This window comes from Copidosoma floridanum, unplaced genomic scaffold (genome assembly GCF_036245765.1).
Source record: "Copidosoma floridanum isolate Cflo_tuat_1 unplaced genomic scaffold, Cflo_Japanese_pri ptg000012l, whole genome shotgun sequence".
NCBI classification, from domain to species: domain Eukaryota; kingdom Metazoa; phylum Arthropoda; class Insecta; order Hymenoptera; family Encyrtidae; genus Copidosoma; species Copidosoma floridanum.
Genome location: NW_028321889.1, coordinates 6,229,609 through 6,254,728, shown reverse-complemented (window position 1 = coordinate 6,254,728; position 25,120 = coordinate 6,229,609). Strand labels below are relative to the sequence as shown.

Here is a 25,120-nt window from a genome sequence, read left to right as displayed (position 1 = left end):
AAGGTCTGCGCTGGGCAAACCTATAACAGCTATAAAGGAAAAAAAAACTTGAGCCAACGGGACAGCCTCCACTGGACAAGTATCACTAACCAATCTCCCCATCTAAGATCATCAAAACAACTGAATCTGCAAATAAAAAAGGTGCTTTAGACACCAACGTCTTCGACGTTATACCGGGAGACGTTGGGAAAGAGCACTACAACTAGCCCCAAAGCTTTGGACTTTGTAATTTTTCTCCCGATCAGTCTGGGTTTTCAACAGCAGGAAATTTATCGAGATTGGAACAGCAGCGTCAAAATCGACAAATAAAGAATCCATTACGTGAGAGATCAGCTTTTCATTGTACCCTCACAGCAATCTCTGAAATCTTTAAAGATCCTACTTCAGATTTTTAAATGAGTAGAAAATGTATTTGTATTTTTGTGGCAATAAAAAATGTAGGGTTCAAGGTCCAGGACTTTGTTGCTCTGGTAATAAAGTTGTGAGATATGAGAAAAAAATTTTTTTTTTAATATAAATTTGTTGGAAGTTTAAAATCTTAACAGCTTTAAAAAGTTAGCCCTTTTCGTGAATTACACGGGAGAAACTGTAAATCAACGGCTTCTTATGGCCACCGATTATTTTATGGCATAAAGAACGCACGGTACTTTTCAGCATAATTATTTTTTTGAATTTTTACACCTTATTATTTGACCAAATAAACTATATGGATTCCGAAAAAATATGTTTTTAATAAGAAGATTTTTGTTCTGAGATGTGTCAGGAATAAATGTAAAATTTCTAACTGAAAATGTTTCACATTACATGTCAACACACTACGGTGTTTTATTTAGTAAGTCTCGGGCGAAGCCAAGACGGGGAGCTGCTAGTACTTAATATATTATACAATGTTTCTGTGGTATGTTACTTTGGCTGGACGAGGCCTTTTCCGATGATCAACTCTACATATTTGCAGTGAAGGGGATGATGGGATGTCGCGTCGTGTTTTGGCAGTCCCTCGCAGTTATAAAGGGTAATGTCTGCGATGCGCGGGATAACGTTGCCCAACGACTTGTTGTTTATAGTTTCGATAAAAGTGGGTACCGTGTTGGCGCAGAGTCGTATTTCATCCTTCGCTTATCAAGAGATTTTTTTTTTGTTTTTTATCGACCTCGTGTGACGGTATCAATTATGTCTGACCATACGTACGTTACTCCACTAGTCGGCGATACTTTTACGGATCTTGGGTGGAAAAAGGTACTTACGCCCACTTGCTTTTGTCCACAAAAATCTCGAAACATACAATCAGACGGTGTAACTGATTTGTAATTATTGTCAAAAAATTACGTTTCTCATTGATGATAGCACGTATCACAGAAGTTATTGCGTAATATTATTTTGACTGTCATACGGGGTAGGACAACCTATGGACATTGTTTTCAGTTGCCGATCGTACAATTGTTCAGAAGTGGCCGTGAAAAAAGATTTTAAGAAAATTTTTACTTCAAACAATAACACTCTGGAGTATGATTCCGTTGTACACGACTTTGAGTCATATGGAGAGTTTTATTCAACTGATTCGAATTCCGTTCCCCAATGATCAATATGTAGCATCGATTTGGGCCATCAAAGGGTGTGCAAACACATAGGTACACCGGAGATTCTGGACTGGCAGAACAATATAATAACGGGGGGTTGTCTTGGGTGAGCAGAGAAGGAAAATCCTTTCGTGGTAAATAAAAGCACCTGATTTGAGTTTATTTTTAATTCGAGTTGTAGTGATTAAAAAGAGATTTCCGATATCCCACTTAAAAAAAGAAAAAAAAAAAAAAGAAATTATTCATTTATTTCAACTTGCAATTTTGTTGTTCCATCTCACCCTTCAATAATTGATTATACGTGAAAATATCACGTCGATTTTCAAGCGATAAATAGGTATAAAACAAAAAAAAAATTCATCAATGAAACACTGATCCTTCGAAACTACAACCAGCAAACACTCCCTATCTATCGCCTGTACCCCCCGGAAAAATCAAGAAATCAAAGTAAAAAAAAAAAAAAAGTCAAAGCTACGTGCGACACCCACGCATAAAAGCCAAAAGAATCTCGTTGCGGCGGCGCGAGCGAAACAGGCGGAGCCTTGCGCGCGTAGGCAATAGTTAGGGCCGAGGCGCGCGACGGCGCAATATCCACCTCCGCAGCGGCTCGCTCAGTCAGTCGGTCCATAGCGGCGACGTGTGCCTCTTCTCCTCTCCCGCCAACTATACTTTTACTTGGCTGTCACACGTAATTATATCGTCCTCCGTATAATATACATTGTCTCCAACTCCCTCTCCTCCTCCTTATCATCGTACGACCCGTTGTTTGGTGCGACGAGGGAAATCGCGTTGTCGCGTGACCCCACCGTCTCGGTACAAAAAAATCGGTTGGTACCGGTGGTACTCGTTGACCGCTTGGTGGGCAAAATATCACAGGCACGCGACAAATACGTAGCCCCGGTGTTCAGGACAGAAGAGAGACCCGATCGGGTGTGCACGACTACCGCAAAGCCAGTTGTCGAATAAAAACGCGAGTGCCTTTCCCCGGTAGAGATTGTGGTTGGCGAAGGGAGTCGAGGAATAACACGAAGATGGCTCGTGCTTCACCGTCGGTCGGACCTGCGAGGCTGTGGCTTCCGGTGCTGCTCGTTGCTCTGCTCGCTTGCGTCGGTGAGTTTAGCCGTGCGAGTTTTTTTTTTTTTTTTTCTTCTTTTTACAATGTCTCGAGTATCCTTTTTTTTGTAGAAGAAAGCGAAAGTTGAAAAAAATCATGTACCTTTTACATACGTTACTTGGAGCCTGTGTAATTTATGCATCGATTATTATTCATTGGGGAATCGTTTCCTTCCGAGGACATGCATGTCGTAATGAAGCTAAGGAAAAATAAAATAACAAAAATATGTGCGTGCACTGTTCCCTGAACAGATAAAATTATCGAGAAGCGTGAAGTGCGAAAGATCCATAAAATAAGATTGATCGTGGCTTTGCAGTGGCTCAAAAGTGAAAAATTCACAATGATTGTGTATTTGGTGTACTCCACTGTAGCACTTACTTTTTATATATAGATCAAGGGTTTATTTATTCCGGATTAAAAATACACGCTTGCAGCAGCTCAGGTAGAGCTATCCGACAATCTACGAACGGGGATACACTTTTAATATTTACAGTTTCGCGCTTCGAAAGCATTGGTAGTGAAAATTACGTAACCCTTATGATTTTCCGTTTATTTATCAAATCTCCTTCGTCACTTGATTTAAAAAAATTTTTTTACAAATAAAATATCGGACGTATTGAGGAGTTGGAGGTACGAATATACACACGTATATGTAAACAGTGCAAAAAACTGTCGCGAATAAAAAATTCATCTTAGAATTTTCTTCAATATTTTCATGAGCTTTGCGCTCCCACTTTTCCCAGCTGAACAGCTTTGGTGCGGCTGAGCTAGTATAAGCGAAGGAAAAATCTCCCAACATTGAATATATTCGCTTCCTCGTACGTACACAACTCGACTCCCTGTGCACACAACACGTCGTTATGATGGTGCATGTCTAAGGCTATACGGTAGGCAACAACTCTCATGTTTTCCGCACTCCAGAGGAGTATATGGTGTGCACAAGGGGGTAAAAGAGGGTGGAGTGAAACGATGTGTCTGACGCGCAAAACGTAAAACCCAAGTCGAGAGAGAAGTGTTAGGCTGTGGCAGGTCAGAAAGCATTATCGGACGCGTCTTGTTATTTTCCGTGAAGAAGAAAAATGCACGGAAAGTCGCTTCTTTTGTATCCTTTTTTTTTTCCATTCGTCTATCGTTATTGAATGTATTTTTTTTCTACCTACTCCGAGAAAACTCCAGTGCGTTTTGTACAGAAACAAAACAAAAATCGCGAATCAAAAGAGGGAGTTTGAATATAAAATATAATTTTCTTTGTACATGTGTAACGTAAAAAATTGTGGCGGAATTTTCCACCTTAACAATCGAATATTCTTTAACGTTCCAAGAGAACCCTCGATTTCGTATTCACGGCCAAACAACAAGGCTATATAACCACACGTAAACAAGTTTCCCTCGAAAAAATTTCATTAAAACAATCATCCCTATTCATGAGTGCAAGAGCCCTCATCGCCTCGACGAGCGAAAATCTTGAAAAATACAATCAAGAGATGCAGGTATACCCACGTACTTTCACTGCGCGCCCAATTTTAATTCACGTACAAGCAATTTACACGTAAATACCTTCGATACCAAAGCTCGCCGTTTCAATGAGAAATAAAAGAAAAAAAAAAAAAAAAGTGTTCATCATGCTCGAAGCGAGGGGAGAGCTACAGCTCTAATTATTTAGCCTGACCCGGTTTACCGCGCCCAAACGCAACAACACCCCCCCCCCCCCGATATATTTTCCAATCGGCATACATACACCCCCTAAAACGTCTGGCAGCATATTATACCGCGCCCAAAGCGGAAGAATTTCAAAAAACGGCGCTCCCGTGTTTATTCAATCGGGCTCCCTAATGGCGTCGTTTGGAGTCGTCGGTTTCACGTGTACTTGCCCGCCACACGGCCCAATGGTTCTTTGCGAAAGTTCACAAGTGGTTGGCCAAGCTTTTCCGAGGGTTTCGTTTTTTTTTTTCTCCCCCTGCTGAGCTACTTTTGCCGATTGCAAGAATCATGGATTTCGTGAAAATTTTCATCCAAGGAACCTCCCAAACGGAATAACGGGGATAGACAATGGAACAATGCACAAACCGTGGAAAGTAGTGGGGAGGGGGGTGATCAAACTTTGGTCCCGATTTTCGTAACTCCGTCGTGTTTTCCTCGGCAATCAAAGTATTATCGAAGGGAGCGATGCGCATGCATATATATAGACACCGAGAGCTTAATCCGCGAAGCAAACTTCTCGGGGGGGATCAACGCGAATAATCAGACAATGAAGGCCGAATTGAGAAAATTAAAAGGGTCCCTTCTTCTTTTTTTGTTTGTTTGTTTATCGGACGGTGTATGAGGCAGTGATCGATTTATTCGACCAGAGTGCTTTTGGGTCCCTTCGTACGTTTGCCCGAAAACCAACTCTCTATTGCTGCATGGACGCTGCGATGTACATCTGTGGGAGGAGTCTTCGGATTTACCGCTCTGTTTGCTGCGCTAAGAAAAAAAAAAAAAAAAAAAAAAAAAAAAAAGGAAAAGAAAGAGAGAACGAAAAATGATCTTTACGATTTTCGGGTATCGATCCCACTTTGCTAAGAAGCCCCGACAGGTACCACGTACGTACGAATCAATCAACGACGACAAGCCGCGATACAATTTGGCAGACGCCGGTATACCCCAAATCGAGACAAACGCGATCCGCCCGAAACTAAGGCGCCGTGTGATTGGAGAGGGACAAGAGGCGTCCAAGGACACAAGGGAGATAAGGGGGTATAGCTTATGCAGATCGCCTCGGACTTTGGAGAGCGAAGGGATTCCCGTGGATGTATGTATATGCATCGATAATTCACGACACGCGATTCACCGGGAATACTCCCCCGAGGGTTTAGATTAGCACCACCGTCCAGGCCGTGGCGTTAAATGGACCTGAAGATTCGTGTTTTGTGTGCAAGGAGGAACGACGCGCTGTGGCTTTAATTGTTCTTGGGGGTGTTTTGCGCAAGTACATACAAACAGGAGGGAGATAGAGACTTCACTCGGAGCTACTGTATACGAGGGGGATAAAGTTTGGCTCGAGGGGCTTTTGGGTAATGTAACGATGCTGCGTTGGCGAGAACTGCATTGCCTTTTAATGGCGCTTATTGCCTTTTTGGGAGCTTTACAGTTGCTTTGAATGTTTGTGTCGCACTTGTAGAAGCCAGTGGAAATAACCAAGCAGAACTTTGGACGGGAACAACTGGTGTGGGTGTGATTTGTCGTTGTTGCACACGAGTCAAAAGTCCAACGTGGTTTCACATTTTCTCTGCGAAAATTTTAATCACTGAAGAAACTAATTATTAATCCGTACTTTCACTTGCTGTACAGTTACCGATTTTTCAGTTTTTCAAAAACTATTTACCCCAGATCGATAGTTTTAAGTATCACACAGTTACTGCACTGGGTGAAAAAAAGGGTAAAAGTATAGTCACTGTTCCAGATGTATGAAAGTATCCCAAACCCACGCCTTTTATTGTACAACTTTATCCTTAAAAAGCAGCAAATCGCTGTTGTTCCGACAATAATCGGTATCCCAAAGTTACATTCACAACGCGATGGAAACGATACAGAAATTTAAACTTACGTCGTAATGTACGTCTATATACATGGCTACGCCGTTGCGTGAAATAGTTACGCGCGATTGAGCCAATGCGGAGTATCGATCTCGGAGCCGATAACGCGCATCGACCGCTCCAAACGACCCTCCTCGGATATTTATGTCCAACTGCAACGAGCGGCTCAATGTGACGAATTTCAAGAAATCCCCCAATAGACTCTTTATACATACGTGATATCTGACGGGCACACACCTCTTGGTTCTCGAGCCTCTACTTTTCTCTTTTACAAAACGAAGCAGATGGGAGCTTCTGGCGAATTGAATCCCTATAATACCGCGAGTTGGCTCCGGAGCGCGGAAATTTGCATACTCCGACCACGTGGAGGAAGGCAATTGAAATTCGGCCAAAATTAAAGCGTATCAGCGATCATTAGGATTATTTTTATATGCAGGATATCCGCAAGCTCGCCCGTGGAAAAGAAATAGACAGCCCTCAATCACCGTCCGGAAAGAAGAAGGGACGGTGCAACGAACAACTGAGAGTACAAATCTCGTCAGCTCGACCGAGAGGAGACAGCTGCACCTAGCCCGTACAAGCGGTGGAAATCGGCGCCCATGGAAAACTATAGGCCTTGGCACTCGTTAACGAAGGGGTGGGGGATCCAAAGCGTTAATACACGGCGCTCGAACATGGCAATTGGTCTCGATCGTTAGCTCACGGAGCTCCAGGGATACATGGAGAGCCGGATGGCTGTAGAGTTAACGCGCCACCGATCGCCACCCCTTCCATACCTATTCGCCTACGTAATACATATACTATATGTCAGTATCGACGCGCCAACGGTCGAGGGATGCAGGGCGCCTGAGCACGTACACGCACCGATAAGCTGTTTTTTGATTCATGCGCCCGCAGTTATTTCTAATCCCCGAAAAATTCTTCTTCGATTCCGTACAGCCTTTCTACCTTGTACTTCTCATCATTGAAATTTCGTTGTTTTCATCAAGTAGATTGCATTTTTTTTTTTTTTTTTTTTTTTTTAGGTACACGGCAAATAGTAAAAATCGCTTTATTGGTTCAATCATACATAAACATCGGTGTTAACAATTATTACATGGTTTGCGTGATTACAAGTGGTGTGAAATCTCCTTGTATTCATCCGAGATAACTGAATGAATCGACTTTGAGCTATATAAGGGTCCACAATTAATGAACGTAGGGATGGACGCGTGTGAACAAAGTACTTCGAAATCCAATTGCGGAGAAAAACGTGAACTATAAAAATTGCCCTACCCGGAAGTGGCAATAATGCACTTGTAGGCGTACTCGGTGTCGATGCTTTGTCCGTTGAGTCGTGGGTAGGCAAAGTGAAAGCAGTGCCGCGCTCTCGCTTCGGCGTAGGTGATGACGACCTCCCTCGAGTCCAACATCGAAGGGCTCAGTCCTTGCACGACCACATCGGCGTGTGCAGCGACCGATCCGTTGCTCTCCACCACCTGGATTTGCATCCTAAGGGCGGATGGCACGCTGTAGGGGTACACGAAGGAATCAAAGTACGCGACAGCGATGCCACCGGCGGGTCGGTTAAACACGCCTATCACATCTGACCCTCCCTCCATGTACAGCGAGGTATTCATCTTTTTACGGCCGTCGGTGTTGGACTGCACGCAGCGCACGTTGTACCCGTACGAGTCGATTTTGCTGCACAACGCGAGGTAGCCGTGCTCGCTCGACCATACCGCGTTGGGGACCGAAAATCGCCGTGTAAAGTGATTTTCGAACAATGGGGTCTCGGTGCCGTTGCACCTCAAGTGGCTGGCGTTCATCAGGACACCGTGGCTGGTGTTTACGGAGGTGGTGAAAAATACGCCGGCGCTCGAGTCATGCCGATCCGCGACCATCGCGTTCTCGTAGAACTTCGAGGGAACGCGGACCGGTTTACCCACTTGATCACCTGGAAACAATCGATGTAACAGCCGATTATTGCATACTGTGTGCGCATTGTTTTCACCTACGGCTGTTTACACGTTTTATGTGTACAGTTGAAATTTTGCTTATTTATAAAACACATTGTGGCGTGGATAAGAATTTGAATGGAAAACGCCAATGTAGGAAGGCTGTGGAGTTGAAAAACTTGTCTGTCACAGATTAATCACCCTTACAAGTAAGTAAAATTCGTGACAGAAATGTTTTACTCTCCACAGCCTTCTTTTGTCAATCGTTAAAGAAAAACAATAATTTGGTTGAATAGAGTAAATGAAATAGTTTCTACGAAGCGTCAATTTGGTTTTCCTTCAAAAAAAATCAAGACTATCGTCATGTATTTTATATAAAAAAACAGAAATTTCGATTAGACGCTTTGAATGCGTTATACTTGAATCACATAGCTTGGATTTTACAGTGTAGGGTGCACGTGTACGTTAATTATATAATATACCTCTGCGGTTGTATCGGAGGATGCACGGGCTGTTCCGTTCGCCGCACTCCAGCTTGCTGTCCAGTAAGACGTGAAAACCGTCGTGGTAGACGACGACGTGGAAGTTTGGGTTCCTTTTCCGCCCGAGATCATCGAGGTCGAAGAATATGCCAAAGTGCCGGTGGTTCGTTGTGTCGATGAGAGAGACCCACCTGCGCTGGCCAAATTGTACGAAGCCCCAGTCGTGCACGGCTACGTCATCCGTCAACATGATCTTGTGTTGGACGGGTCGAGAATCGAGTTCGCTCAGATATTTGTCCCTGTGCACGTTGACCAGCAAGAATTTCGAGTCGTCCACTAGGGTGTGTCCGAACCTGCAGCGCAAGAGGTCCTTAATGTGGCTCCACTCGCAAGTCATGAACGTGAGGCTTCCGTTGTCGTTGACGAATATTGATACCAAGTTGGGAATGGTTCTATGGTAACGCACGTCGGAGGAGCCCTGTGCAGCGGCACACAGCAGAACTAGGATTGTACAGGCTTTGTTGTGATCCAGCATATTTCCTTGAAATATAGTTTTTTTAATTTTATTTTATCGTCGCTCACTGGGATTTACATTGCTATGTTACTCAACCAAATCACTTTTGTTACCTACTCGGTTGATCGATTTGTCCAAGAATATTGAGAATACAAGAAAAAGTTACTCACAAATTGGAATTTTTTATAGTACCAGTATAGGGATTATTGACTTTAACGTGTGCAAGAAAAGTACATGCAATGTTTGGTAGACTATAGTGTCCTACTTATAAACGTGTACGAGCTGCTACTGTTTTCAAACGTTTTTTTATTGGAACCAGATAAGTATACTAATCATAGAAAACCATTTTTAACTCTTAATGAGCCAATTAATACTTTTCGGGCATGCTCAGTTTGAATAAAACCTCTTCGGCATACATTGATAGCCTTTGGAGAATAGATAAGGAAAAAAATAAAATTAGTAATTAAAAAATAATGACCGTGAGATTAAACCCGGCACAGATTTTGTGTTTAAAATGAAAAATCAAACAATGCAGGTGAAAAAAACTCAAGTGTGAAAAGTATTTCAGAAAAGGGTTTGAAATTGTTTGGCGATGTGCCATAAATAAACAACGCAGGAAGAAGTTGTTTCATGTCAAAAAAGTACTTACTTGCCACCGGATGCTTGAAAAATATCGACCGTATTTTATAGTGTTGCCGCACGACCGCGTGATCCGTGTCGAACTGGTGTCTCGTTACGATACGCTGACGAGAAACTTCTCCCACTATTGTCCTCTTTCTCTACAATTATTAAATTTTTTTTCTTCACGCTAGAGTTTATTCGACTTAATAACCGATAATTCCGACGACAAATCATAGTTTTGTGATTACGAATATTAATTGCCTACGAATTTCAGATAATGAAACTTATTTAGTTTAACTACCGATGAGCAGAAGTGGTGTTGGCTATCGTATCAGTGAACCGAAAAAAATTCGGCAGTGCTAGCAAACCTCATGCAATGGCCACTAAATCACGACTAGAACATTTTTTTAAAAATTTCTCGAAACCCGGCCGCACAATTGATGATTGAGTATCTGTTGAATGACAACTGCAAAAGCTCAAAAATAATTTTGTTCATTCAGTTGTGTATACATTTGGTTTCAATCTTTATTTTCATCCTCTCTGTTATTTACAAGTGAAAAAAAGCTTCAAAATCGCGCGCGTAACAATCGAATGTATCGAAAAATATACGAAGGAATCTACAATGACTACAGCGCTCAAACGGAATAACAAAAATGGTTGTAGACGATTGTAGCACTATAACCAAGATAAAAGGTATTATCTAGACACCAGTCGTCGTCTTGTTCGTGCACTTGTCGACGTACTTGGTGGTAACGTTTTGTCCGACATTTTGCGGGTAGGCAACGGAAACGCAGTGCCCCACCCTCGTCTCCCAGTAGCTGGTCCGGAACATCTTCAACTTGAACAACGCGACACTCAAGCCTCGCAAGCGTAGCTCGGCACTCGCGGTGACCTGGCCGCACCTATCGGCCACCTTGACTTTGACCAGCGACTCGGAGCTCCACCAACGGGCGTCCAAATAATCGTAGTACACCACGACGATGCTGCCGTGGCGCGCGTGAAACACGTCGAGCATGACGTAACGGTCGTGGTTCCCCTCCAACACCAAAGTGGCGTTCATTATCTGCTCGCCCTCGGGGTCGTACTGCACACAGCGCACCTCGAAGACGTCGCCATTAACCCCACCGCAGTACGAGTAGTACCCACGATCGCTCGACTGCACCCCCAAGCACCTGGAGAACGTGTACTCGACAACGTGATCCTCGAACAGGACGGTCTCGGAGCCGTTGCCACTGACGCGGCTGACGCTCACACGGGCTCTGCTGTACTGGCCCAAGAACTGGCCGATGTGCTCCATGGCGAGGAAAAACCCACCGCTGCTCGAGTCGCGTCTATCCGCGATCGTTGACAGCGGCCACAAGTAGTCCTTCGAGGGAAACGGGACGGGCTCGCCGAGCTGCTCAGCTAGAAAACAACCGATCGGATCATCAGCACTGGTGTATTATGTGTACGATGAACACAACGCCATATATCACCTTTGTGGTTGTAACGAATGATGCAGGCGTCGTGGCGATAGCCGCACAACATTTTGCTGTCCGAGTGTACGTGGAACTCGTCGTCGTAGACGAGAAGTTGAAAGTAGACGAGCCTCAAAGGATCGAGGGTGAAGTTTAGAGTGTCGGTTCTGCAGGTGTCCGTGTCGAGGATGACGACCCGTACGTCCTGGCTGCCCGGGGTGGTCAACAACCAGCCAAACACCACTTTGGTCTGGGCCATCATGCTCTGGTGTTGGATGAGGGGGTAAGATGGGTGGTTGATGATGTTGCCATCCCTTTGTGCCGACAGCCTCAAGTGGCAGTGCTTTTCGGTGGCGTTGGCCATTGTCAGCTCGAACCTGCAGCTTAGGGCCTCCCCGTCTCTGTTGCAGATCATGTACGTGATGCTCTGGTCGTTGTTGTGGAACATTGTGACCAAACCGGGTACGACTGCGTTCAAGTGCTCGTCGGAGGGATTTTCCACCCTGAACGTCTTCGCGACGGTGCACAGCAGACCCAGAACTAGGAAGACTCTTCCTTTCATACTCACTGACACAATCAGTCGGTTGGATCTTTCGCCAAAGGGCGTGTTGGAGATACCACCCGGTTGAGCCACGCCCCTCGACCACTTGCCGTATAGAAAACAAATATTTATTCCAGCTGCACGGAATGTCTTTTTTGGGTGAAAATTGCGAATATTATTCAAGCGATGAGTTCACGACATGAGGTTAATGGGTGACCGGCAATCACAATACTTTTAGAGTGCAGAGGTATCGCGAGACCGCTGTGTCGAACTGGTGTCTCGTTATGATGCGTTGACGAGAAACTTCTCCCACTATATTGTTCTCTTTTTCTACATTGATAAGGTTTTTTTTTTCCACGTTTGAGTTTTTTCGATTTTTTAATCGGTAGTTCCAACGACTAATCATAGTTTTGTGATTGCGAATATTAATTGTCTATGGATTTTAAATGATTTTTTAACGATTTATTCTAAAATTGTAGATTTTGTGTCAGTCTTTTAATGAAAAAAATAAAATGTTTTTGTTTAGTTCAATCTTGGAATTGTTTTGGTATCCATAACAAAAGCAACTAATGACTTAAATAGTTTATTTGTTTATATCAACGTACGTTCTTGTCAGAGGTGTGTTCAACGTGAATTTATAGCTCGATGAATTTAACAGTAAAGCTGCTCAATTTTTTCACTGTAACCAATGCACTATCGTCTACTCAACTGCGCTTACTGTTTTTCTGTTTATTTCTATAACTATTTCAAATTAATATAGTGCCCTATTTACTAAGCATTTTTAATATAAGAAATCGTCAACAAAATGATGTTGATCAATATTTATTGGCACGTTCGTCAATCTGCCCAGAAATGCGGATATTAATTAAAATTTTTACAAAATGTACGTGTTGTGTGACTAAGGACCAGGTGTTTTGTCTATCAAGATAAAATCAAAAACCTTCTGGTCTTGTATTCTTAAGAAAAATCTACGCATTAGAAAAAAAGTTTGATTAGATTTGTTCAACCAATACTCCGTAATTGGAAGTTTTAGCCAATAATTTTAATTCGATTAGTTTATTTTTGAATATACATGTGATACTATACGCGCAAGTAAACTGACTCTAATTCATATGACACACATAAAAATTTCTTAAAAATATTATTAACAGCTAAATATTCATCCACGCACATTTACCATGTTAATAGATAGTATTACGTAAGTGTAAATTGACATCAGATTTGGTTCGACCGAAACATCAAGTTAATAGACTTTAAGGATAATAATTGTTTCTACGTGAACAGCGTTTTCCGCACAAAGTGATGTAGTGATTTAGCATTTGTTTAATCGTCGCACAACGAAACACACCCGAGTTAAACGCGTTGTACGATTAAATATAGCGCAACACGATATCGAAGCCAAAAATAACGGCAGTGGGATTTTTAACGAAATTTTTTTTCTCACCAAGTCATGCAATTTGTACCTTCGAAAATGTGCAGCTTCAATCACGTAAAGTAACGCGAATACTCTCGCATTCACGTACGGCAAAGGAATACATAGAGGCTGATGGAAAAAAAACAAAAAAAAAAAAAAAACGGCATCAGTAATAAGCAAAAGTAGCCAGGTGCGCCCGTATGCGCTGTACACTCGTGAGCATTCATTCATTCACTCGTTCGTATGCGCATTCGTACACATTCATGCGTACGCGGTATACGGGCTGCACAACTGTACGTCACGGTGCAACGAAGTCAAAGACAAATCCACTGTATATAGCTCGTGTTGCACCCTCCCTCCCCTCCGTATCCTCTTTCAGCCGCTCTCTGTTCTTCCTTTCACGCGCATATACAAGGTATATTGATTTGTACTTCCGCGATTCGGAAAAAAAAAACCGACGATTCGAATAACCAATCGATGCACGGACCTTTTTTTGCGGATATCGAGACTTTTTTTATGAGTTGTATGTACGCGCATTCACCTTATTTACGTAGGCCCCCCTTGGAAATTTTCTCCTGTCTGTGTACTTGCCACTGCACGTATATATATACACACAACCCAACTATCCTTTCCCTGAAAATTCATCTTGTGGACTGCCAATTCGTGACTAAATCCGTTCGACGCGTATCAGCTCGGTACCACGTATACTGTTTCGGAGGCTCCATTTTCATTACGTGCGCGTATACCGGGAGCTGCTGTCTTCCCAAGGGAGTTCATTTGAGGACTCGTGGGTACACGCGTGTTCGATACAACCGATGCGATATGAGCGGCTGATTGTATAATGCGACGAGCTGCGGGCGAATCTCTGTCGACTGGCCATTTGGCTAATAGGGGTTTTTAAGCTTATTGTGTTGTTTGTTTCATCATCGACTCGTGATTTTTTTATTTTTTTGGACGATAAAAAAAAAAGAAAAAAAAAAAAGAGTTCCTGCTTCGAGAAGTTATGTTGAAACTTTCGTATCGCTTGCTCCCCAAGGACAACACGGGAATAAAGTTTATCTGTACTCGAAGATATCTCTTAACTTTGTTGAAACGTATAAGTATGAAAAAAATATCTGTGGGGAGACGTAGCGCTACTTTTATCACCGATTCTCGATAATCCACAAAAGAGCATATACGAAGCGCCGATTCATCCCGCGTTTACACGTATACCTTGGAAATCGGAATCGAGAAATTCGCATGAATCGATGGTCTAGAAGTGTATTTATATCCACGTTACGTAAACGGCAATTTCGAGGGATCGCATCGTCGTAAAATCAAAATCTTTGTGGGTCACGTGCACAGGTGCGCAACAGAGCGAATTTTCGTAAACAATAGGGAGTTTCATGTCGCCTTGACCCCCCTCGCGCGTATTTGCGTCCCCTTTGGCTGGTGATGAAAATTTCAAACCGCAAATAAAGCTCCCGTGGCTGTACTTTCGTGCGCCGCTATTGTACGGGTGGACGAGTTTCTGGGAACGAGCCCTTGTTGCACGAACTCCCCCTCCCTTTTCCCAGGCAATCAAATATTTGATAGCTCAGATACAACAATATTATCTTCTCCCCTGTTCCCCTTACTTATTTCAAGCTCTCGCGCAAAGGTATATTGGACAGCCGTTGTGTGTATCTCTCATCTATCGTGCTCCTTTTTTTTATTTTTTTTTTTATTCTTTTCGTTGTTGCTCATGTCCTTACTGATGTAAAAACAATATTCCAACCAACTATTCTGTAAAATAAGGATCATTTTATTTTGAAATCTTATATAAAAAATGATTGAATATTAAATTAAATGAGGATTATTCAATATTGGTTGAGTAAGGGGCACTAAAGTATGATGAAATCAAGTTGAATTTGAGCCTTTTCGTTGTCCGCCCACTGTGTATACGATTCAGACAGAAGCGCTCTCATTGTTTGCTCGGAAATGAAAGGATTTTTGGATTTCCACCGGATGGTACTATAATTTTCGAATGGTTTCGTAAAACTTCGTTCCCACAGCCAGCAGCTCATTTACAGATTTTCAGTCTAAAACTACTTCACGCATATGAGTTACAGCTCCTTATTTCCAAACTGAAATTCCCGTGACTGGTTCATTAAAACAACTTTGAGCGTGTGGCTGACCACTGATTGACTCGTACTACTGGATTGTTCTAAAACTCGAAAAAAAGCAGATCACTCGACATTTACGAGTTTTTCCACCCTAAAGAGTTATTTCGAGGCTCAACTTATCGGGTTATTTCCATGTGCGTACAAATGTACAGATAAATGTGGGGAACGGAGACGTAACGAGCAGGCATTTCCGCGATACCCCGCGACCGAAAACGAAAATCCGGACGGTAGATTAGTCTTCGTTATACCCCTCGACTTCCATCCATCTTCTCTGTCCCTTCAGGTAACGAAAAGTTGCGGCAATGTTTTTCGAACAAACGAGCCCGTACTTATATATATATATACACCGTTCTCTCGTCGACCCTCGCTAATAGTCGCCGGGTACAGACCGTCTTTTCGGGCTAACTTTTCACGGCGAGCAAAAAGATGCCAGTACCCTCGGCTAATTAAACTCTCAATCAACGAGGAGGAGGGCAGCCGACGAAACAATAGAGCCCAGCCGATCGTTAATCTTCTCCCCGGATGTTGGCGAGAGAGCGGCTTCGCTTTGAGACTGTACCCCATCGCCGGGACTTTTTCGAATGATAGCTCCTTCGATACCTTCGAATTTTCGTTTCTTTGCCATTGCGATCATTTCCTTCAGTTTTTGCTAAAGCAAGGGTCGCAAAATTAGTCGGCTCTTTTGTTACCAATAAATGAGCTACGCCCAAAAACACGGGGATTTACAATTTTAACAACCGCGAAAAAGGTAACCAATAACCCCCTGGGCAAACTTTGTCCCCAAGCAGTGCCCAAAAGGTCAAAGAGCCACGCGTCACCACGACAATCAGTGTATCCATCGTAGAAGAGCAGTTGCCGAGATATCCCGTGAATCGTATCATATCGTCCCTTCCCCCACCTCCCCCGTACAGTCTGGCTGACGGCAGATGTCTTCCGCACCGTGCACTGCTCGTTAATTATCAACCGTCGTCCCGTCCGCTCCACGCTGTCTACGGTCCCGAAACGCGAGTTTGGCCACATCCCTCCGCCCACCGATGTCAAAATCCCCTTCCGCCTGAGCTGTCGTCTTCGTTCCGGGATGTAATCCGCCAGCCAGATGTCATTGTATTATTGCCAATTTTCGCTTACCCACGACGATAACGACAATACATCGCGGCTCGTTATGATAATGTTGAGCCTTTGGCTGTCGGCGTTTATTGGATGTGGCACGTCTCGCTCGTGCCAAGAGTGTCGTACATTGTGGTGTGTGGGTTTCGATACCAAAAGGCGTCCAATTTGATTAATTAACTCTAAGCTCGTTGTGCTTCAGTCACGAGAGAATATTGATAGTGGTCGACGCCGCACAAGTTTCGGGAAACGGCTCGTGCTCACGTAAAAGCGAGAACTTTTTTTGCAGGTGACATACTTTTTCGCATCGAATCGTCGTTACGATCCGTTTGGGACGTTTTTCTGAAACAATTTCGGAGGCAGGATGAAAAAAAAAAAAAAAAAAAAAAATGGTTGGGGACGAGGAGGAGAAAGTTTGATAGGGGGGCGCTGGGGTGTGATTTACGATCGAGTCCTCGATTTTATCCTACCCCCCCCAACATCGCACGTAGGCGCGGAAATGTATGAGCCACGTCCGAGTGGTGCTGGTCACGTCGGGAACTTTTCCCGGTAGGTCTTACACGTACACACCCTTTCGGATAAAATATGTCGCGATTTTCACGTACGTTCGACTTTGGCGGATAACACACACACTTGTGTGTCAAAACTAGAGTGCCAAAAAAAATCTAATCACTCGAAAAACCGCGACAATGCCCGAAAAATTCCCAAAACCAAAAAAAATTGATTTACTCTAACACTTCACGCGCGAAAAATCGCAGAGGAAAGAACTTATGGCTTGGTACACACAGTAGCGATGGAAATCCGCGAGTGCACGAGGCTTTGAGAGCCGATAATTTTCCCAGCAAAGTGGACGTGGTCCCTCCACACACGTATGTACAATTGCCCTCTGAGCGCACGTCGTCCACAAAGTGGAAAGTAAAAAAATAAAAAAATAAAGCCTTCTGGCGCCGTGGGTCCTTTAATTATTATCGAGTGGAAAATCCGAAGGAGGTCACTCGTTCGATGAACCGATATTTTTAGTCCCTCGAGGGAGGGGACGTAGATTCGTCGTAGGTGATGATGCATGCGCCGGTGAATATATTAGCAGCGAGTAATTTCCGTTTAATTTCAAGCCAGGAGTATTTGCGGTGCGCTAAGACGAAGATGATGCGGGGCCTCTTTACGCGGGTGTGAGCATATATATATATGTGTATGTATATATATAGCCTCTGCAAAAACATTCCACCTAACGAGCTCCTGATGCGTCTCTCGCTCACTTGCGTACACAGGCTAATGTGGGCGATGTTGGATTGATTGTTATTTGTTTATTTTTTTCCCATAGCTATCTTCCACGTCGCTTTTAAGAAGGGACGGATAAAAAAGGTGCTACTACATCAACTTCATTTTACATCGGAACAAAGCGTGTAGCCGAGCTGCAAGGCAGCGGAGGTAATTAATCACGCGGCGTTTTGATAAATCGCAGGTGATTCTTTTTAGTTGTGAATCTCTCATAGCGTCGAGGAAACGAGTAATTTCACGCGCTTGGGGTTGCGTTCCGGGGATAAGCGTATCGGTCCAATCAGTCACTGGAGTATATAGGCGCATGCATTTACCAAATTTTTTGCGATCAACAAATAACGGTACAACAATACAATTTGCGTGAAATCGAGTACGACATTCCAAATGAACGAGATATCGGGGAGGCCTCCCTGGACGTTGAACCCGACGCTGTACACGAGAGCGTTTGTTCAGTTAACGAGGGGAGGGGGGTGAGGGGCAAAAGTGATTTTACACACGGGCGCGGAAAATCATGCAGCTAAACGAATCGATTCTCTTCCGCTGAAAGTACAATTTACACGCGGTGCGCTCTCGTGTAAATTATTCGCTCGTGGGGGGATGTATTGTGTGTTAATCGTCACGGCGTAGCCCAGCTGTTTTTTTCCCCCTGTTTGTTGTCGGCGCGGCTGATTAATCGTTGACCTGCACTACTTAAAAAGTCTGTGAACGCGGGGAAATCCAATATCGCGGCGGCACGAGGAGACGAGAGAGAGAGAGGGTATGCATCGTGATACGTGACTCTCTTTCCGGGGATAATTGCTTTTTAAACGCTCCAGCGCTACCGGGTGTACTTATGCAGAAAGAACGTATACAGGAAGGGCAAATAGGCCGCGATATTTGCAAGTTTTTTTTCCCCCCCGGGGGAAATTGAATCCTCAAAAGGGATTACCACTGGGGTACTCCCTGCAGCGCGTGTACATGTATGCCACGGTAGCGAGTAAAAAAAGAAAATGGCCTGTACGAGTGGATGGGGTAGTTGAGCTTTCGATTGAATCCGGACACTGGTACACGGGGATTTTTCGACTCTGGACTGTAGGAACGTCAAATCGTCCGGCCATTCGATACGGTTGGAGGAGTGAGTGACGAATTAGAATGGAAAAATCGAGAGGACAGAGAGGCTTTTTTTTGTACGCGTTTTGGACGTTGGCGTGAAAATGGATTGTCGATGTTTTTATTTAAAAAAAAATTTTTTTTTTCAATTATAAATGCAGGCGAACGATGAGTATTGATGGATCGAAGAGCTGGCGTGGGATGAGTGTTTTAAAGGAGTTGATTTTTATGTTATGCGCAGGTTTTTTTTTTCAAATACATTTACTTTATTTTGGCAGAATTGCAAGCGGTTTAAAAACTGAAAATTTTTTTTGAAAGGATTAACTCTATCTAGCTTTGTTTAGCTCTTTTTTACTTCCTGAAAAATGTATTCAGAGTCGTGTTTATGTTATTTTAGCTGTTTTACGAAAAACAATTTCCGAAATTTTCTTCAAAGTAAATAGATAATATTTTGTTCACACTAACATGTGATAAATCAAAAAATACTCGTCACCATGACACGTTTTGCTCGAGTTTATAAGACTCATCAAGTTAAAAATCATGCTTAGATGAAACATTAAAGGCATTTCATTAGTAATGTTTGATAAATTTGAACGAAAATTGGCAAATTAAATGAAAACGCTACAATTTAGTGAACCTTCTTACTTTTATGCGTAGTAGTTTTCATTGAAAAACTTGTTGATCGAAATTTCGAGTCCCATACCACAAAAGTTTCGCGCATCAAATTTCTAGAATAACCAAGATACTTCTCACCCGCAACGTTACAGCCTCGAACAAAATAAGACCCCTGCGAAAGGCTATCCGAAAAACTTCATCAAACATTTCCTTTTTTCCCCCAGACTCACACAACGGCCGATTTTTTGCGAACTTTTTTCGCGTACGAGCCCGTGATCACGTAATAATTGGCGAGCCTCGAGCGTTTATTTTCGCATCCCGGCCGCGTCGCGAAGGCACTTGGGCAGACAGGCCGCATAATGGATGGTTCCCGCGTTATTTTCGGAAGCGTTCAAAAAGCCATTTCGAGCCCTAATTGCGATCGCTCGCTCGAAACGCGCCAATGATTAATAGCCGGTTATGAGCTTCCGTCGATCCCCTTTTTACTCATGCAAATACTCGCGAATTACACCGACAACTGAATCCAACGAGCCTTGGGGGCAAAACTAGCTCTTTGACCGAACTTGCCGGGGTATACGTGTTAAAAATACCCTTGATTGCTTGTACCCGTACATTTCCCATCGAAGGGCGCAATCAAAAGGAGCTTTGACACATTTTGCACCTCATTTCGACAACTAGTAATTTCCATCTTTTGAAATCACCAGCTCTAAACAGTTATTAGGTGAGTCTGCGAACATACTCGTGTCAAAGTATAGGAAACCTTCGCTTTTGGAAAGCTATTAGACAAGGGCCAAGGGCTCCGGGAGGAAGAAGCCTTTTGACGTACCATTTTTTTGTCGCAAACTTGGGAGGTGGGTTTTTTTTTCATCTTTTGAGGCTTGCCAAATTACTCACCAAATTTTTTTTCTTTAGGTTTTTTCGTTGCTGATTTGAGATTTGAGAGTCTTTTTTGATTTAATATGTAAGATTTATTACTTGGAGAAAAAAAAATTTTTAAATTATAAAAATTAAGCTTACGAGTATGAGGTATCGGTATTGTGCCAAGTAAGGTTTAGATGGGGTGATTGTACGCTTTATTTGTCAGTCGATCGATCTCAATCGAACAACTAGCATTGAATTAGCGACTCATCTCGTCCAAACATACGATTCCTCAAAAATGCCATCCGAATCACCTATTTTAACTTCCGAGACATACACACGCATATGTTCGTGGCAAAAAACTTTTGAATGATTTCACAAAACTTTGCTCCTACATTCGTCTAATCGACTCTCGCGCCATTGGTAGATAACAATTCGATACTACCACAACCAATAACTCCTCACGTTGCAGCTATAGTTTTTTCCAAACGAAAACCCATGCGACTGCTTCATTCCAGCGACTTCGGCGCCCGTCTGACGAACCATTGACTCGTACTACTTAAATTGTTCCCAAGCCCCCCCCCCTCAAAAAAATCTAGACAACTTCGCGCGCGCATCTTCCGTCGCGTTAATAATCCAAACGAGCAAACTCCATCAGAGTCCCAACCGACCCGCCTATGCTAATGAGGAGCAGCGGGGACGCCCTCGCCCTCGTAAATTTTAAACGCGCTCGGCACCGACGCGAACATTTTATAAATTTTCCCACGTAAGCCGGGAAGTTGCGCAGCTAGGAAAAGGCTCGCGCGTCGATATTTAATTTTTTCGCTCCACCGGGGTAAAAATAATTAATTGCCCAGCACCGCGTGAGCGCGATTTTTCAGACACGTGGGTTGAAACTGACGTGCATGTAAGAGCGCCCAATGAAATTCGATTAAAATCGGCTTTTCACGCGGACCCTGCTGATGGTTTTTTTTTGCGAGCTTTGCTGCTCGACGATTCGTTGGTTCGACAGGCTAATCGATGAACAAGCCTCGGTTGAAAAGAAAAAAAATCCAAATATCTCCTGCAAAAACACGTTGGGTGCACGTGGCAAGCACCGCGGTGTTAATTAAATTCGCAGGAGCAGGAGGAGGAGGGAAAAAGTGGAGTGTCCAGGCAGCGGTAAAAAAAAGAGCACGTTCGTAAAAAACGACGATGGGAGGGGGTAGGAAGAAAGTAACGAATGTAGGCGCGTCCAAACAAGCCCACCCGAGTCGAAAGCTCCTATAATTTCAGCTCGAGGTAAAGAGGCGCTCTGGTAATTTATCGCCCTCTCTGGCGCTCGTCTCCGTTAATTATTTCGTTAGTCGAGGGGTTGAAGCGATCAACGTGCGGTGCACTTAAAATTTTAAAGCGATTTGTACGTAAGAAGCGCACCGCGTAATCGTCTTAGCGACTGTGGCGTCTGTGTTCCATCTCGCAAAGTGCAGCAGATAAAAAAAAAAAAAAAAAAAACAACCCTTGCCCGAGTCCATTGTGTGTGCATGCACCATGCGAGTCTTTGGAGCGGCACAGCAGAAAGGGAGAGATATTAATACGAACTCGGCTCGCGTGGGCGGCTCTCGCAAAAAACGATACCGAAAAAAGACCAGAGTCAAAGAGGGAGGGCAAAAAAGGGCACACGACTATACGTACCCAGGCTCGCTGGTAAAAAAGTTAACCCCCCAAAAACAATATCGTCTCTGTATTTTTTTGTAGAGGGGTGCGCATACATATATCCACCGCGGACGTGGATACACGCGCTTATCCCTCCACGGACGCGACAGGGAATAACACACCCTGAAAACTTTGCGAGCTCCATCCGGCTCAGCACTTTGCACTTTGACCTACCTACCTACCCCTGTGTGCATAGGTATATGTGTGTGTATAGCATTCGACAACAATCCCTTTGCCAGCGCGTTTCGGGAAGAAGAACCGCAAGCAGCCCGCGCCTCTTACTCCAAGACTCTCGCAATACCCTTGGAAACGGAGGAAATACATCTGTGTGCAGGGTAAGAGTCGAATGCACGCGGATAGATACCTCGCTCGGATGTGGCGCTCATCGGCAGATACACGAGACTATACCGGTGATGTCCTTTTGCGAGACAAAGAGAAAACCCACGTTCACCCACAAATAAACAGCAAAGTATACCGTCTGTACAGCTTATTTTTATGCCCATCTTTCCCCGGACGGTTTTGTCATCCATCGGACGGAGTCGTCCACTACAAATGTACCCAAAAAAACCCGGACGAACATTCACTCGCTCGCCGACTCGTCCGACTCATGTTTGCACGTGTGCGAAAAGTTTCCTCGGGCCTTTGAAAGCCGACCCAAAAGCTCTCTCGCGCACAGATAGAGAGAGAAAACGACGACCGCAGCGGGGCCGAAACAACTGGAGCGCGAGCCCGATGCTGCACGTGTATAATATACATACAGTCGGTCAGTCACAAGTTTCAGAGGCACTTGGGGGCGAGGGGTAATGGAATAGCTGAAAATTAGTCGCATCGAGGGATCGAACGCCGATTACGGGGCATTGCGGGCTTGCAGATAATGTAGGATAGGGGGTCGGAGTGATACAGAAAAAAAAAGCAACGAAGGGTCTTTCACTTTTGTTGGCGTAGCAACTTGTGACGCGTGTACGGCCTTACGCGAATTGCGATTCCTTTTTGCAAAACGAGGTGATGGATGGGCCGCGGTAAAAATGAAGCCAAGGGTGCACGGGCCGTTGTGTTTATTACACGCGAGGCAGGAAAAAAATGAGTGGGAATAAAAGCCGCGGTAGCTGGGGCATTGAGAGATAAAAATGAGGAAATGAAAGGGGGAGTTTTTATTTAGAAATATGCCAGGTAAGATATGGTGCGTTTTGGTTAAACGAATTGTACCTACTTCGTCTTGAGGGTTAAAAGATTTCGTGGTTATTTTTCTACAAAATACCAACTACCAACAAGAGCGAAATGATACCAAACGAAGATCCGTACTGTCTTTTATTTTACACGTACACGTACACTTGTGCTCCGAGCCTTGATTCACGATTTTTCTCGCCCACAACCACCAAGAGAGCCAGCTCGACCATCACCCAAGGACTATATACATGTACATCTGTCGAAAGAAGGAAAGAAAAAGGGACAACGAGCTATTGTCGAACTGAGAACTCGATAACTGAGAGAGAGAGAGAGAGAGTGTATTTCCAGTCTAGTGGCGCAGCACCTGGTGTCGCTCACTTACTTTGCCGGGCCAACTTTGGTCGACCAAGAGTGTGTGCCCAAGAGTAGTCCGGCGCAGCAATATTGCCACTCCGTATATATACAACCAAGTTCAAGCTGGTGCTGCGACCAAACTTACCTATGTGTATATATATAGAGAGAGATATCTAGGAGAAGAAGACACAGTCCAAGAGGGGAAAAGGAGCCGAGAACTTTTGTTTCCTAGGGTGGGAGTCGCGCGACCTTACAAGGGACCCTACCTCCTGCACGCGCGTTAATTAACTCCTCGTCCCCCACCTTGTATTCGCGGGCGATGCCGTTTGTGCGTCCGGCATCGAAACTTCCCTCTACACCCAGCGACCGCACTCTTTTTTTTTTACCCTCGTCTCCTTTCGCCAAACCGCGGCTACTGTGCTCTACCTTCGCAATGATTATTACTATAATTATTATTATTATTTTTTTTTCTTTTTTTTTCCTCCGGTGTCGTTGACGGACAAAGGGGCCGAAACTCCCGGTGGAGCTCATTAGGAGCACCGTGTTTTGTGGCTGCCTTGCCAACTTGCTCCTTTTCACGCCGCTTCAGCCGATGATGATGATCACGGACTTTAATTAGCTTGTTGGATGTTTTTTTTTGGGGGGGTATTTTCACAACCAGCGCATAGTACGTGAGTTTGGTTCGATGACGAGTATACTCTGGATGGGGGGGTTAATCAGCCGAGTAGGCTTATCTCGTACGGGTATGGGCCAGCAGAGTGTGGTGAATTATTGAAATCCTTCTAAAGGATTATACCGGTCGTGAAATTATCAAACGGCCGTTAAACTTTGATTTGAAGTGTCCCTCCGTGATGCCCAAGTGCTATACGTGGAGATTAATTAATCGGGACGCCAAGTTGAGAATCACTTTTTTTCAGCTTCGAGGACTTAGATCGGACGTCGTATAGTTAATCTTTTACCTCGACAGCAGCAAAAACAAAAAATACTTGATTACAGTGTAATACGTACAGAAAAACTGAGATGACCGAGGATTTTCCCCTCCTTCCTCTGTCGAGGAACCTCGTGCCCTCTTCCCCTCTTATTTTCTCTGCTCTTCGGGCAACGTGAAATTTCGTCTTTCTACCATACTTATATCGTTGGAAATATGCTGTTTCACCACAAAAACGGTTATAAAAAAAGTAGCTACGGGTACTAAAACAAAACTCCGTGGACGAGCTTTCCCGAACAAAGAGTCCCTAATTGCCGCGAGGCCGAACAAGCGCCAGAGCGCAGAGTTCCGATTGCACGTGCCAAAAGCTATACGTTAATTATAGCCTATACGTGCATGGAAGTGTACGCCGTGTGGAGGGGCTCGAGCGATCTTTTCCGGGAAAGCCCATTCCCTATCGCGAAAAAGCTCGATCGCTACGACATGATACAGCTCCGAAGTAATGCGCGCGATTGTCTGACGAGTGGATCTGCCCTTTTTTTTGTTAAAAGGGATGATAATCTTTTTTTGATGGAAAAATAGAAAAATATCCCTAAACAACACACCAACGGTAGAGCCTCTGTATTTATTTTCCCTCTTTGCACCGCGAAGAC

General features: G+C 44.0%; 1 protein-coding gene across 1 annotated transcript in view; it reads left to right on the top strand.

Annotated features, from left to right (window-relative positions):
• The first annotated feature begins 2,213 nt into the window (after positions 1-2,213).
• The window catches only part of LOC106635740 (lymphocyte antigen 6G), a 77,856-nt gene continuing 54,949 nt past the window's right edge, over positions 2,214-25,120 (top strand). The window contains exon 1 of the mRNA XM_014347869.2: positions 2,214-2,687. Within this exon, the coding sequence (XP_014203355.1) occupies positions 2,609-2,687 (79 nt within the window). The 5' untranslated portion in view covers positions 2,214-2,608. The remainder of the gene's footprint in view (positions 2,688-25,120) is intronic.